Source organism: Microtus oregoni, unplaced genomic scaffold, assembly GCF_018167655.1.
Source record: "Microtus oregoni isolate MIOR12 unplaced genomic scaffold, Mior012 000042F_ref0000377, whole genome shotgun sequence".
Lineage (NCBI taxonomy): Eukaryota > Metazoa > Chordata > Mammalia > Rodentia > Cricetidae > Microtus > Microtus oregoni.
In genome coordinates, this window is record NW_024543209.1 from 13848281 (window position 1) to 13863789 (window position 15509).

Below are 15509 nucleotides of genomic sequence, written 5' to 3' on the forward strand. Positions count from 1 at the left end.
GTATAGGATTTGTTTTTACTTTTGAACCCCTGGAATGTTAATCAGCTTTTGACACTAGCATGGCTGTTCGATTTCTGGCAAAAGTGTATTTATTTTTTTTTTGTCTGCTGCATAATTGAAGTTAGTTTTGCCTTAGAGATGGTGCCTGTTTTCGATGTTCAGTAGTTTTGATTGTCGATTGACCTGTCCAACCCTCCCACCTTGTTCCCTCAATTTCAGATACAAACCCAGAGAGAAACTGAAGGTGAACTTTGGAACCCCAGAATTCCTTGCCCCTGAAGTTGTGAACTATGATTTTGTTTCCTTTCCTACGGATATGTGGAGTGTGGGTGTTATCACGTACATGCTGTAAGCAGCTCTCCCGTTGTTCATACACTCATCCTTAGCCTGTGAACATTCGAGGAGGTTCCACTGGGATGAAAAAGCCTTGACTTCTAGAATAACAATAATAATGTTCTTCTAGAATAACCCAGTGCCATCTCCCATTGCTTAGGTTATGTTAATCTTCTAAATGGAAGGAGTCAATCCTTTCCCTACTATATCTTAAAAAAAAAAAAAAAGGATATGCATGTCTTCTCCACAGGTCATGTTGAGTCCCAGGATAGCAGCTAAGAGTCCTAAACATAGTTTTTGTTTTGTTTTGTCTTGTTTTAGATCTTAGATATTGATCTCTTTGGATCAGTGGGCACTGATCTGCTTGGATTGCACCTCAGCAATGACCTCTGGGGTTTGCTTTCTGAGTATGTGGCAGTACCTTGTCTTGCCAGCTGTAAAATACTTGAAAGGAAAATTTATTTTATTATTTGAGCTTTATTCAGGTACAGCTACAACCTTCAGTGCTGCAATTGCTTAATTGGGAGTTGGGATGGGAGACACAGGCATGTTCCTGGCTGCACTGATGTATTATATACTTATGGTTTATCAATATTTTCCTGTTTTCATTTTTAAATGGCCAAACTAAAAAGTATTTTGTCTATAAAACATACCAAACTGTTTAAACCATCCTGACCCTCAATTCTGTGTCTTGTAGACTCAGTGGCTTGTCCCCGTTTTTGGGAGATAATGATGCAGAGACGCTGACCAACATCCTGGCATGCAGGTGGGATTTAGAGGATGAAGAATTTCAGGACATCTCAGAGGAGGCCAAGGAGTTCATCTCTAAGCTCCTCATTAAGGAGAAGAGGTAAACCAAGTTCATCTTGGGTTATAGGAGGACTAGGGATGATTAGGTGCAGTGTGCACCACGGAGTTAGTAGATCCCATCCCCTCCGTAATATCCGTGACGCCTGTGCAGGCTCTGAATGCAATGAGGTTTGAATCCTTTACCCAATCTGCTAGTGCCTAGGACTGTTTCAGTCATGAGGTTGGATGGGACTGAAAAATTTGTTTTTTTTTTTTTTGTGTGTGTGTGTGTGTGACTTTTGTAATAAAGTTCCAGCAGACTGGTTGACCTCAGGTGACCTGCCCTCAATCCCTTTTACATTGATCAACATTTATGAGCCAGACAGTGTCATCTGTTTTTTGAACATCATTTCTTTTCATCAAAGCTCTTAATTCCCAGAGGGAGAAGTTTCTATTATGACCACTTTATGATGCGACTGTATATTGTTAGCCTATTGCTAACAACATTGCTAGGAAGAGACCGAAATGACACTAAACAGAAGTTGTTCTTCCTCCAAGCTTACGCTCTAGACTCTCAGATAGCCTTATATTTTCCTCTCATGCTAAAAACACATCAATTTAAATTTTAGTGAATGAACATGCATGATATTAAAATATAGAGGCTTGATTTTAGATTCATGGAGTAAGAAGGGCACTGTGAGCAGCCTCTTTAGATGGCTTTATATCCGAACTGTGTGATGGTATGTCACATTTAAGATCTTCAGAGCCGATAACAGCTGCTTTATTGTCCCACTAATAAACAAGACTGTGAAGGAATAAGAAAGAGGATGTTATGGAGAGCAGGAGAAATACCGTAGGTAACGGGTAATGGTGGTAGGTGGGGGAGTCTTTCACTTTCACCGACCATCTATCCCTAGGAAACAGGTCACAACTTGCCTGGAGCTCAGTTTGTGTACCAGGCTGGCCTCAAACCCATGAAGATCTATCTGTCTGTATCTATCTCTCAGGTGCTGAGATCTAAAGGCGATACACCACCATGTCTGGCAAGATAGGTCTTTTTAGAAAGAAATGATACAAACTAGTTCCTAAGACAAAGGGGCCAGATCCGAGTCTCTAAAGCAGTGGTTCTCAACCTTCCTCATGCTGTGACCCTTTAATACAGTTGCAGTGACCCTCAATCATAAAATTATTTTCATTGCTACTTCATAACTGTAACGTTGCTACTGTTACAAATTGAAATGTGAATAATTTAGGAGATATGATTTGTTGAAGGGGTTGCATTTGAGAGCTGCTGCTTTGAAGGGTGAGGAGACCGGGCCGAATAACAGCATCAGTCTGAGAGAAAGGACAATCTATGGAGTTAATTTGTTTGTACTTGACTTCTTAGGCAAAATAACAGCCAGTACTGATATTATTTTACATTTATGGATCCTCGACAATGTAGAGATGGAAAAATGACAACTTTTTCAAACTTTGGAGGATGAACAACTCTGTGTTTACTTTAAACTGTGTGCATGTGTTGCATGTGTTTTTAACTCCTGGATACTCCTGTATAAACTCACCAAAACTCCTTCATTCGAAAGTTAGCAGACATAGTCAAAAGACTTCCCATGCATACTGCTTCTCTATTCATTGAGAATTGCTGGAGCATTTTATTCCTATAATTAAGAAATGTGCATTTATTTCTCTGTTAAGAGTTCAACTTATGAAGCTCAGATGTCATATCACAGAATAATTATTTATATTTGAAGAAACATTCAATAATTCATAAGAATTTGATTATTGTCCTGTTTGTGTTACCAATGTTGTTACCGTGGTTAGAGGTGATAGTCCCCTCTGGACATTTCTTTTTTTTTAAATTTATTTATTTATTAGGGATTTCTGCCTCCTCCCCGCAACCGCTTCCCATTTCCCTCCCCCTCCCCCGATCAAGTCCCCCTCCCTCATCTGCTCGAAGAGCAATCAGGGTTCCCTGACCTGTGGGAAGCCCAAGGACCGCCCACCTCTATCCAGGTCTAGTAAGGTGATCATCCAAACTGCCTAGGCTCCCCCAAAGCCAGTATGTCCGCAGTTTCTCTTTGGCCCTCTGCAGTTTCACAGCTTTTGATAGAGTGGCTAACTCACGTTCAAGCCTGCCTTCTGGAATTGCATGATAGAAATGTCCAGAGGGGCTTGAACGTGAGTTAGCCACTCTATCAAAAGCTGTGAAACTGCAGACGGCCAAAGAGAAACTGTGGACGCAGGCGTCATTTAGTGGGCTCCTCTAACATGCTTCTGAATTTCCTTCCAGCTGGAGAATAAGTGCCAGCGAAGCTCTCAAACATCCTTGGCTGTCCGACCACAGACTCCACTCCAGACTGGCCCAGGTGACCATGCTTCCTGTTTTCTCTTGGCTTTCCATTTGCCTATCTCATCCGTTTCTGTAGTCAGCTCAGCCTTAAGTGAGATTTCCCATGTGTTTGCTCACAATTTCAAATCTGTGCTAGAAATAAGTTGCTTAGTGTGTTTTAATTGAGATAATAGTATCATCTTTTATATAAGTTTCTTAGACTGCTTCTAGCACTAGGGAATCATTGTATCTGTTGTAAAGTGTGTTGACCACAAACTCTCCCACTTACACTGATACATGGCCTGGGATATAAAAACAGTTTGGAGGAGATATGCTAATGTATATTTAGGAAAATTCTCTCCCTAAAACAAAAGTCACAATTCTAAATTCTCTGTTTACCTTGTGCACTTTTTTCTCCTCTGGGCACCAACTCATCTAATGCTCAACCTGGGATAAGCCTACCTGTCTTCTATTTCCTTCTTCTCAAAGTTCTGTACCTTGTGTATTTTAATTGCATGAGGAATCTCTCCAGCTATCTTCATCCCACATTGCCCTGGCCCGGGAGACCTGCTCCTGGAATTGCTACAGTAAACTCCTAACTGCTTCTCCGGTATTTGCTTTTTCCTGCCAAATAACAATGAATTTTTGAGATAACACAAAGGCAGACGCACCACATTAAGTAGCCTTACTTAACATTTAGGCTTAACTGGAATAGGTGGGCATGGAGATGATAGGCAGCCCACCTCCCGGCCCCTAGCTTGTAAGGATGCCTCTAATGGGTACCCTGGCTGGGTGGCTGATTCCCGGCCTGGGACTGCAATCCTCTCCACACTCCCATTTGCTCCTGCTCTTCTCTTCACCGTCCGCACTCCTGGGGTTTGGAAAAGGACTCCTCTCTGACCAGCAAACCTTGGAATGACTGCTTCAGATTCTCACTTTTTCCACAGCCAGTTTTTATTGAAATTAAATCTACATCTAAATTCAGCATCAGTACTGAGTTTTATTTGTGTCTGAATATACCTTTCCTTGATAATTGGTACTGATGGCAAATAAAAATAGACTTATTACCTAGCCAGTACCTCACCCAGACTGCATAAACTGCTTATTAGGGTGACCAACCTATTCTGAGCCCATTTTCCACCAATGTATTTTTAACCAGGAGTCTAAATACACTTTGACATGTCAGGACAATATAGAAGTGACAGCAAGGAATTAATGACATTATACAGGCTAGAAAGTGTTTAAAAATATTTTAAATCATGTGACCACAACTACAAAAAATCACCTTTTTGTTATCCCACCCAACTGGTGACACCTGAAGCAAATAGATATCACAAGAAAATAGTTTTTAAACTCGCTGTGCATACAGCTAGTTATTATTAAAGTCATACATGGAGCTGACTCTAACTGCATTACAAGGATTAACACATGGAACCCTCATGCTGACCTCATTAACCTGGCATTATTAATTACTATTGCCACTGTGTAGATGAGGACACTGTGGTGGGGTCAGGAAGTGCTGGAGCATGGACAAAGCTTTACCACGCTCCTGATGGCTGGGAAGAGGCTTGGAGCTTGTTTCCAGACCCACTACAGTACTATATGTGTTTGGTGTTCCTGGGTGCCTAAATGCAATCAGTACTTTTTATTTTTCAATAAAATACAGGTTGATCATCCCTAATCCACAATGCTTGGGACCTTAAGTATGTCGGATGTTAGATCTCTTCAGATTTTGAAATATTTGCATGTGTACGATGAGATACCTTAAGCATGGGACCCAGTCTTGGTATGGAATCCCCTTGTTTCATGTACACCCTATGTGTACCGTCTTCAGAAGGTTGTGTGCAGTGTGTTTAGTGCACCTGCATTTGGACTATTAGCACATGAAGTCAGCTGTGCACTTTTCTACTTTAGAATCATGTCGTTGGAACTCAAACGGTTTTAGATTTTGAAGCCTTTCAAATTTCAGATATTTGGATTAGGGATATTAAACCTGTTGAGACTTAAATTTTTGTATATTTCCTTTGGAAATAATCTGGTTCCTGTATGTTCTCTAAAATAAGAATTTACATTGTGTCTAAATGTTAATTCTCATTGAAAACTACCAGTTGGCCTAACATTTATTTCAAAGTACTTTGTATTTTCTTATTTATCTCTTTTGATTGTTTTATGCTTGAAAGCTATTAATTAGCTTCTGATCAGTTGAACTGCCCATTTTCTTTTAAGAAGCATGTTTTTCCTCTCCTAGAAGTTAAGGCCTGGAAGTTCTCTGCCTTCTGTGTAGGCTTAAAGTGCCACACAGTGATTCTATTCTGTCTTCCGTCCCCAACCACACACAACACATCCACATCAGAAGCCCCACCCCCCACCCCCCCACCCCCCCCACCCCCCGCCACTAGCAGAACTTGGTAGGCATCTTCTGAAATTCCTCAGTGCTCTGCAGCCAGAGGAAAGAAATGTGAGCAAGGATGGTGTGGCTTCTCTCCGGGAACAAAACTTCCTTCTCCCCTTCTTCCTTTTGTCAGATCTACTCACTTTGTGCCTGTTCTTCCCCCAGTGAACAAAAACAGACCACAGGCTAACACCCACTGCTGTTCATACTAGCAAAGGATTTCCTTATTCACAACATCTCTAATAGTCATCTTTCCATCCACAATAACAAACATACAACATGATGAAGTTCTTGGTGCTAAGTTTTCTTATTTTACGTCACAATTATAATCTCATTAGTATTGCTCCTGTGGAGATGTAGTCCAATAGGTTCACTTTGTGGCCAGGAAAAGACAAAAAGAGCAGGTTAGGGTCCTATCACTTCCGTCAAAGTCATGACCCCAGTGACCTTTAAGATATATTAACACTCCCAAGTAGCACCACGGGCTGGAGACTAAGCTTTTATTTAGCACATGGGCCTGGGGGAAGGGCAGTTAAAATCCAAGCTATGTCATGACCATCCCCAATCACAAAGTCTTCATACTCCTCCCGCTGTTCACACCAAGGCAACACACCAGCAGACACAGCTATTCTAATACACCCTAAACTCCAGTCTTGTCTCTGTCACTATTTGTCACATAGAATCCTGTTAACTAAGGCGGATGCCCAATGCCACCTCCTTTACAATGGCTGTAGAACCCCATCCGAGACCTTGGCTCTCTTCTTAAACCTTCCCACGCCCCTTAACATCCCTTCCTCTACTCCACTGATCTTACACAGAAGCAGCCATCCCTTTAGTTGTCCTAGCCCCAATGTCATGAGTACTAGCTCTTTTGCTTTGCCAAAGTGGGCTTTGAACAAACATACATCTGTAAATTAAATACAGTGAGGGAGTAAGTGGATTGACCCTGGCTTCAGTGGAAGAAAGAGAACCGATCACAGGATGTCGTTGTAGAGTGAGGAACAGCTGTGTCTATCAGAAGGTTGCTGACAATTTTAGCCTCTTGGATGTCTCTGGAAGATCACCACGAAGCCAATAGCAAATTATCAGTTCCTCACATGCTCTGCTATTGTAAGTCCGAAACTGATAAAAAGCTGTTCTAATCCTTCCTCCAACGTTTTTGTTTCCCTAGAAGAACTCTAACTCTGGTGCACAGAACCTCACGACCAAGTAACTTGAGGAGTGAGCCTATTCTGAAGGTTGGTCTCAAGTTTCCCCCACCTCCTTCCATGGGAACAAATAAAATTACATTTGTTTGGGGATAATTGGGATTGTACCCCAGGAAAACTAGATTCCAGTCATCGTGAAAATGTACTCCTCTGGTCTTGGGACTGTTTGCTGAGTGGTGTCTGTGTATTGCTTACGTGAATGGCGTAGGAGAGAGAAGCTGGGCGTTTCTTGCACAGATATTGAGAGACACAGGCAGTGTTTGGGCTGGTGGGTAGGGGAAGGCTCCAATCAGATTACTGTGTTTTCTTCTTTCCAGCTTTACCAGGTCCTGGGAGAGGAAGTGGATTGTAGGTATTGTGTGGATTGTAGGTAGTCCACTGCCCCAGCTTGCTGAGTAGCCCTACTGAGATAAATACAGGCAGAGACCTGAGACATCTTTGCACAGTGGGCTCCAGAACTTGTACAGAAATTGTCTCAGGTTACCCTTATAGTTGTGATACCTGGGAGAATGAAGTAGTACACCCAAGACTATTCAGACTTTACCTAAAAAACAGTGGGGTGAGATACTCTGCTATTCTAGAAGCTAAAGTCTACATTCCCCCACACAGCAGCTACCTCTGACCAGGGTTGTGCTTTCTGACCTCAAAAAACACAAAGTCAGGTCTGGCTTCTTTGCCCCATGCTTAGTTTTGTTGGATTATTAAGGGACAGTTTGGGGGCATGCCTTCTTTTATATCAATAATAAAGAGTAGGCATATTCTAGAGAAGACAGAACAGCAGGGCAACAACCAAGAGATACTTAGAAATTGCAATATATAACCTTTAAGAAGGGCTACCTCCCTAAACTTAGAAAGTCCACGGTCATTCTTGCAGCGAAAATTTAACAACTGCACAAGGCTTACATTTTTGCGATGGGCAACTGGTCTTTCTCCCCACCCCATCCCCAGCCCCCTTTTCATCTTGTGGTGCCTGGGATGAATCCAGAGCCTTATGCATGCTAAGCAAGAGCTCTAACCTTGAGCTGTAAACTCCCGCTCTAACTGGTTTTAATCTTTCATTCTGATCTATATTTTTCTGGGCCAGGGTTTCTGCTTGTCTGTCTGCCAGGATATAGTCTTTTAAGTGGCCTTGAGTCTTTTAGAGAATAAGATGGAGAGAGACTAAGTCAGTATATCACAGTCAAAGGCTCAAGCTAGGGTTTAGAAAGCACGTAGCCTTTGTCGGGGTCGTTTAAAAGTCTGTCATTTATTTAGAAACCTATGAACAGTCAAGGAGAAGATTTGGACTTTGTGTTTACAAGATCATCCTTGTTTGTCAAGGGCAATAAAGTGAGAGGAGTTGGAGGAAGGTATTGCTTTAAGACCCACAGGAGCCCCAGGCCTAAATGAAGCACTCAGTCATAGCCTGCCCTTGGAGCTGTGAACACCCAGGGCCCCAGAGCAAGCAGGCAATGCCAATCCCCACCTCTCCTCTCCCCCACCCTTTTCTTCAGAAGCAGCTTTGTCCCCAGCCACCACAAACCCCTAGGGTTTGCCACAAACCACCTTCCCACAGAGAGCTCTGGAGTCACTTTGGAGGCCTGGTGGGAATGAGTGCACTGGGTGACAGGAGGTTGCATTCCAAGGAGGGCCTGTCACCAGGGTCTGTGGGGAAAGAATGAAGAGGAAATGGTGGTGGGAGGAGGTAACGTCCTTCCATGCCAAAGCTGTCACTTTGAACCCAGTGTGATGGAAGACAGTGCAGCCCCATGTAGGAACAGAAACGGAAGCACTGAGCTGGTCACACCATACAGCTGGGCACACTCTGCTGGAATTACTGAGCTCAGACAGGTTTGTTTCCTGATGGTCTAGGGCTGCCTGCCTGCCTTCCTTCCCTGGGCTCCCCTAGCCCCTTTGACCTTAGAGGCTCCTTGCAGGTCAGGAAGAATGTTTTCAGATCTACATAATCTGCCTGCTTCCTTAGTTGCTCCCTTTCTCCTTAGTCTCAATTGTAGGGATGGAACCCAGCCTCATGCTTAATGCTCATGGGACCTACTATGGTGCCACGATTTAAATTAAAAATTAAATTTCAAGTATTAACTCAGGATGGCAAACTCCAGACCTGCCTGGCCTACAGAATGAGTTTAAGGTCAGACCAGACAACTTACTAAAGCCTGTCTCAGATTTTAAAATTACAAAAGAGAGCTGGGGCTACAGCTTGTTGATATAGTGCTCACCCAGTGTGTGCAAAGCCTAGGTTCAGTTCTCTTCAACACACAAAAAGGAAAAGGAATGTGGTGTGTGTGTGTGTGTGTGTGTGTGTGTGTGTGCAGTCATGTGTGTGTATGTATGTATGCAAGTATCAACACTGAGCAAAACCACTTGAGAAGATGAATGAGGCTTGTGGTAAGATCTTATAAGTGAAACTAAGTTTGAGATGAATATTTTAAGAGATCTGGTGGTTAAAGATTATTCTTATGGAAAAGAAAGAGATGTAGGTTCCAATAAAACACAAAAGTAGCCTGGTGGCTCTCTGTCAATCATTCCCAACCTGAGTCTTCTCCCACCTATAAGGCTTAAAAATTCTAAGATGTTGCTTAGAAATGAGTCTGAGCAGCAACCATGTGCAAACCTCTATCAAAGGTGGGAATGTGATCTGCTCTTATCTTTGTGTGGCTTTTATCTTTGGATCCATTCAACTGTAGGTAGAAAATATTTGGAGAAAAACATTGTAGGGAAAAAGTGGGAACTTGTCACTGTTTCCTAAACAATGGGACACAATTGTTCACCAAACCCTCCATCACTAGCGTTATTAGTCACCTAGACATGATTTTGGACATACAAGAAGCTGTATGTGGGTTTTGCCAAATTTTATGCTACTTCATATAAGGGATTTTGCAATCTGTGGATCCTGGCATTTGTGGGAGGGTCGGTGGAACCACCCTCCAACCAATACTGGGTGACCATATGGCCCTTCCTAGCCCAAATTCTCATTTTGATGCCGAAATCAGGTTGACCGTGGACTGATGACAACAGCATAGGAGTGGCTGTGCTTCAGAGGAAACAAAGAGGGCCTTGTCCTTCAGTACTGCAGATAGTGCTAAAATACTCACAGGGGCTTTTTAAAAAAACCAAGCAGCCCTGGTGAGCAGTGGAATCTGTCAGGCGTTTTCCTTCTGTCTCACACACATACACACATACATTATGAAAAATCATCTGTGGTTTTCCTAAGGGGCACAACCAGCTAATTACAATTTTAAAGTCCTGCTGAATTAACAAGATTGGTATTTTGTTTGCTTTGCAGGAAAACTGCTGTGGTTGCTGCTGCTTTGAGAAGGCTTCTGGAAAAATCAGCAGTTCTGGTGCCTTGACCCCTGTGATGACTGGCAGCCATAGCACGGGCAGCCTTGAACTTGAACTTGGAGAGGCTTTGCTGTGCTCAGTGGGTGACCCAGGTGGCTCCTAGGGGCTCAGGCAGATGCCCACACCCCACTTAGTGCGCAGAGGGGAAGATGTTGCTCTGCCTCCTTGACTTTTTGTGTTTCGATGTTTGTTTGTAGTTTTGGATGCTAGTGCCGCAGCAGGCACGCTATGCCGTTTCTCGGGCTACCAGAGCAGAGCCTGAAATGCATATCTGTAGGATACATTTGGAGAGAGAAAATGGCTTCCGGTTGTTGCACTGTGCTTCTCAAGGGGGCAGTATCACCAGAAAACATCTAAGGTTTGGGCACTTTGATTTGCATTTCTTTGTGATCTGAAATGGGATGAATTCAATGGAGAATTTACTTGCTGGAACATAAGACCTCTAAGGCAAGAGACTTCACACAGGGCACCTTCTGTGTATTTTGAACTCTCTCCCAAGTGCAACAGTTTCTACCCAGTGGCTGGTTCCATATTCAGATTCATACCATACTTTTCCACAGAGTGCCCTTTGCTCTGGTCTAACGGGCAAGTTCATTCCCATTAAACATGGTGGTTTGGGGACATGATGCAAAGGGTCTATTTGTGGTTAGTCCTTAAAATGATGACCTTCAAAAGACAGTCACGAGAACTTCCTTCAAGCCCTAGATGTCACCAGTAGGAGATGGATCTGTGCACCCTGGGGAAGGACAATGCTCAGATTGCAGTGTTGGTGGCTAGAAAGTGGCTCTCCAGCTTCTGGGTAAACTGAATTTAGAAGACCAATAATCATAGTTATGCAAATTCACAGCTTTGAAATTCTCACAAGAGTCAACAGTTGTAGGGTGATAAATAAGGAAAACTGATTTCTGGTTGCAAACTGTTGTTGTTGCTCTTTATTTTGAAACAGGGTCTCATTTTGTAGCCTTGGCTGGTTTGCAACTTGCTATGTGGACCAGGCTGGCTTCAAACTCATAGATACCTACTTGTACCTGCTGCAGAGTTGTGGGATGCAAGCTTCTTATTTCCTAGCACATGGGCTATTTTCTGTCAGATGTTTAATAAGGAACATGAGCACTACTGCAGGTGACATTTAAGGGACAGAAAGCTTTAGGGCTACAGAAAGCAAAATGTGCAACATTTCTGTACGAAGACAGAACTTTACAAAGCTATCTGAAAATCCACTGCAAATTTAGACAAATGGCTGTTGTGTTTAGCTCAGCAAAATAATGCCCCCATTTTTAGTTATAAAGCGATGTCACAATCACTATTGGCAAGAATATCCTAGTGGCCCTGTCATTGAGGGCCAACTTAAAGCCCACGGCTAATCATCAACCCTTGCAGTCATAAGCATGCACACCAATAACTAATGCTTCCTCGTAGTAATTTCTTTCCCAACTCTGAAGGGAAAGTAGGTGTCAATTAGTGAAGTCCAGTGCCCATTTTGTTGTTGTGGCAGTTGTAAAAATTTCCTTCTTTTGGCCAGTGTTCTCATGCTGTGACACACGTCTTTCTTCCTTTGAACCATGCATTCATGGTTTCTCATATCCCTATTAAACATAAAATCAATCAATCTTTCTTTCTTTTTCCTTCCTTCCTTCCTTCCTTCCTTCCTTCCCTTCTCCCTTCCTTCCCTCCTCCTCCTTCTTCTTCTTTTTCCTCCTTCTCCTCCTCCTCTTTCTCTTCTTCTTCAAAAAGAACACACACCCCCACCACCCCCACCACACAAACACAGGAGCAGGAACAAATAAGTAGAGTTCTGACTTCAATATTCTATTACTGTGCTATGCTTAGCTGATACTATTCACTGAGTATGGAAAAAAACACAAGCCAGTGCATGCATTAATGTTCCTTGACCACAGCAGGTTGGCATTCACTCAAATGCTAAATGGGGCGCAAGGGTCTAGTTGGAAACCCTGCATGGAAGGGCATTTTCAGCTGTAAGCATGGACTCTCCCTCAGCTCGGGGCATAGATCTTCTGAGAGACATCAGCTTTCGTTCTAACACATGTTGGCAGACACTTGGGCCTGCCACATGTGGAAGGGACAGCTTAGGTCACCTACAGGCATGATTTGTTGACCACCTGAATCTACATGATGACCCCACAATTAGTGGGTATGATTTCTTTAGTTTTTGTTTTCCAAGGCTTAGAAAGGAGGCTGCTGGGAGTGGCTCTTCCAACGTGCAGTTAAGCTTGCGCATTTCGGTAAGAAGGTGGGTAGCCCCATGCCAGCGGCAGCATTTTATAGCCCAGACTGAGTTACAGAGGTGCAGGAGCTGACCAGTCTGTCTTCGCCTGTCCCCTCCATCCACACCCACGCGGCTGCTTCAGTATAACTTGCTAGATGTCAGCCGTGGTGGGAAAGGGGCTTCGCAAAGCCAGGGAATCAAGCCAGACACCAGTGTGGACTTGGAAGTGGAGCCTGTCTGTTCTGGGGCTCTTGTCATCAACTTTTCCAAGGGGTCATAGGATTTTGAGGGACTGCCTGCACTCCACCCTCTTCACGAACAGGAGGGCTCCGCTCACCTCCCTCTGATGCCTGGAGAAATTGTTTTCTTGAGCATCACAAGGCAGCAATGGGCACTTCCTGCTGCTCAGAGAGAAATAGCCTGCAAATAACTTTGACATGTTCAGATTTCGGGAGACACTAACCCTTACCCAGATATTTAAGAACAAGAAAGAAGGGGCATATGTTTTCATTCGCTTCACAAAAATACTTTGGAAGAAATTTCTCTGACATAGCTTAGGGCAAAGCTTTATAGGTTAAATTAGGTAACATGTATGTATTAAGACCCATTAGCTTACTTTTGCTGGCTTTTTGTCCAACTGATATTAATTTATTTTGTTTCTTTGAGAATGTAAATAGGCATGTCTAGTTTGATGTCTTGAAGAACATGTGTGTGCTTATGGAAATTAACATAGTCAATTTTCTTCTTGTTTTGGAACAGAAATATGGATTTTATACTAAGGAAATGAAAACTACACTCTTAATTCATTCCTTCTCCTCCCCCTGCATCCCTACTGCTCCCCTTTACTCCCTTGCCTGGGCAGTGGGGTGCCAATGTACATACATGTGCTTGTTTAGCTTGGGCTGTGGGCCAGCTCATTTGGAAAATTTATTTATGAAAGTATAAGCGGGGGGGGGGGGGGCAGCGGGGGCCTGTGGGCTGCAGTGGTTAGGCTCGGCTCTGCCATCCCTGTGGGCCTCACTGGCTGGAGCTCATTGTCCAGTGTCTCCAGAACTCAGACACTGTGCTTGCTTTTTAAATTTTTTCTTCGCTTGTTTCTTTTTCTTGAGTTAGAATGAAGTCTGTCTTCTTCATTATGATATTCCTCTAAGAGCCAGCCAGGCTATCTGCAGGCCTGACTCCTCCCTCCTTCTTTCCTTCCCTCCCTCCCATCCTTCTGTCCTTCCTTCTTTCTTTCATGATAGAAATGGACCCCAGGACCTTGTGCCTGCTACACACATTCTGTACCACTAAACTGCACTTCAACTCCCCCGTGACTTTTTGAGATGAAAATTTATTTTCCAAATGGCAAAGTGCCTTCAGTGCCACAGGAAAGTAGATAGTGACACATTCGATGCTGGCTTTCGGGTTCGGAGTGTGTCCTTGTGCGGCTTCTCTCCAATCAGAAGTCCCCCACATGTCATCTCACCCCATTTTGGTGAGGTTTTTATAAGTGATCTTTCTATATGGATAGTCTCACCTTCCATGAAGACATATAAAGAATGTGACCACCCATTCAAAAGAGCAGCAGACATCTAACCCTGAGTGGAGAAGCTGGACATATGTGCATTTTGCTGTCGCCTTAGCTCGCAGATGTCCGTGTGTCCTGAAGAGGTTCATTCATGCAGATCAGAACTGGAGTGGATTGTGTGATGACTTCGTATGTCATGTATATTTTTTAATTCTGAATGTAGTGTGAACATTTGGCTGTATTTCTTTGCCTTATGACGGTGTATTGTTAGTCATGTATATGTATTATTTTGAAGAACAACATGGATCTTATTTATCTTTGTTAACGCTCTAAATTATTCAATAAAGAAGCTTCGGTAAATGCGACACAAATCCCTTCCTTTTTGATGGTGACAACATCCTCAGTGAATGGCTGAACAAAGGGGCAGGCAATGGAACTAGAAAGCCTGAGAGCCACTCTTAAGAGCATAGGCTCTGGTCTTTCAAGTTCTTTATTATTTAGCCTGAGATGGCTGTGAAGCAGCATGGCACAGGCCTGTGGTCCCAGCTGCGTACGAGGCTGAGGAAGATGATCGATCACATGAACCTAGGAGATGACGAGTAAGACCATGATATCCTATTATATTAAAGTCTCATTCCTAATGTAAACGTGCAAATATATGGGAAGCATTTGTCGCCAGTCCACATATTGATTAGATCTTACTCATTTCACCAATTAAAAATAATTGCAATGCCTATTATGCTAATTAAAAAGCTTCTGTTATTGGACAAATAAATATAGGAAACGAAGACAGGAATTCTAATTTTAAACGTTCCCTCCCAGCCTCTGGGGTCCAGTCTTGATTAAGTCAATATATTCTGGATCTTACCTCACTTCCATAAGAGTGTTTTATAAGAAATCACAGACAAATTCACCCTGCTTGGCCACAAAATCTCACATAATCCTTTCTAGAAAAAAAAATTCTATTTCGTTTCTTCCCTTAGTTTCTCATTGAGTTGCCTGAGGGATACACAAGTCCCCAGGAGTGGACTCCTCCTCCCTGCGTTCCCCTGATGGCAGTCTCTGCTCCAAAATGCACAGTTCCCAAAGTGCCCCACCACCACCCCAGCACAGCATATCATCCCAGAACCCTTGCTGGAGACTGGACAGTTAAACTAGAGCGTTTGTCCTCTTAGGTCCTATGAGGAATGTTCCAGCATAGACAGGAAGCAGCAAAGACAGCTCCCAAGGACGCTGGGGCTACTCCACACTCCTGGCAGAATAGCTCTTCTGAGCCTCACTCTCTTTTAAAGGAAATCCTACAATTTCTGTGGTGAGTGGAAGTAACAATGGCAAAGCTACCTTTGTAAGTCTTCATCTGCCTGCCTCCACTGCATCAG

The 15509-nt window shown here is 43.2% G+C and overlaps 1 protein-coding gene across 3 annotated transcripts in view; it reads left to right on the plus strand.

Annotated features, from left to right (window-relative positions):
* Positions 1 to 14452, plus strand: part of Mylk4 (myosin light chain kinase family member 4) — a 107444-nt gene extending 92992 nt beyond the window's left edge. For 2 of the 3 annotated variants that reach the window (XM_041632683.1, XM_041632685.1), the window contains 5 exons: positions 220 to 348; positions 1031 to 1183; positions 3413 to 3488; positions 7015 to 7081; positions 10335 to 14452. In XM_041632683.1, the coding sequence (XP_041488617.1) occupies positions 220 to 348; positions 1031 to 1183; positions 3413 to 3488; positions 7015 to 7056 (400 nt within the window). In that variant the 3' untranslated portion in view covers positions 7057 to 7081; positions 10335 to 14452. The remainder of the gene's footprint in view (positions 1 to 219; positions 349 to 1030; positions 1184 to 3412; positions 3489 to 7014; positions 7082 to 10334) is intronic. The other variant, XM_041632684.1, reaches the window with a different exon arrangement.
* The last annotated feature ends 1057 nt before the right edge of the window (positions 14453 to 15509 follow it).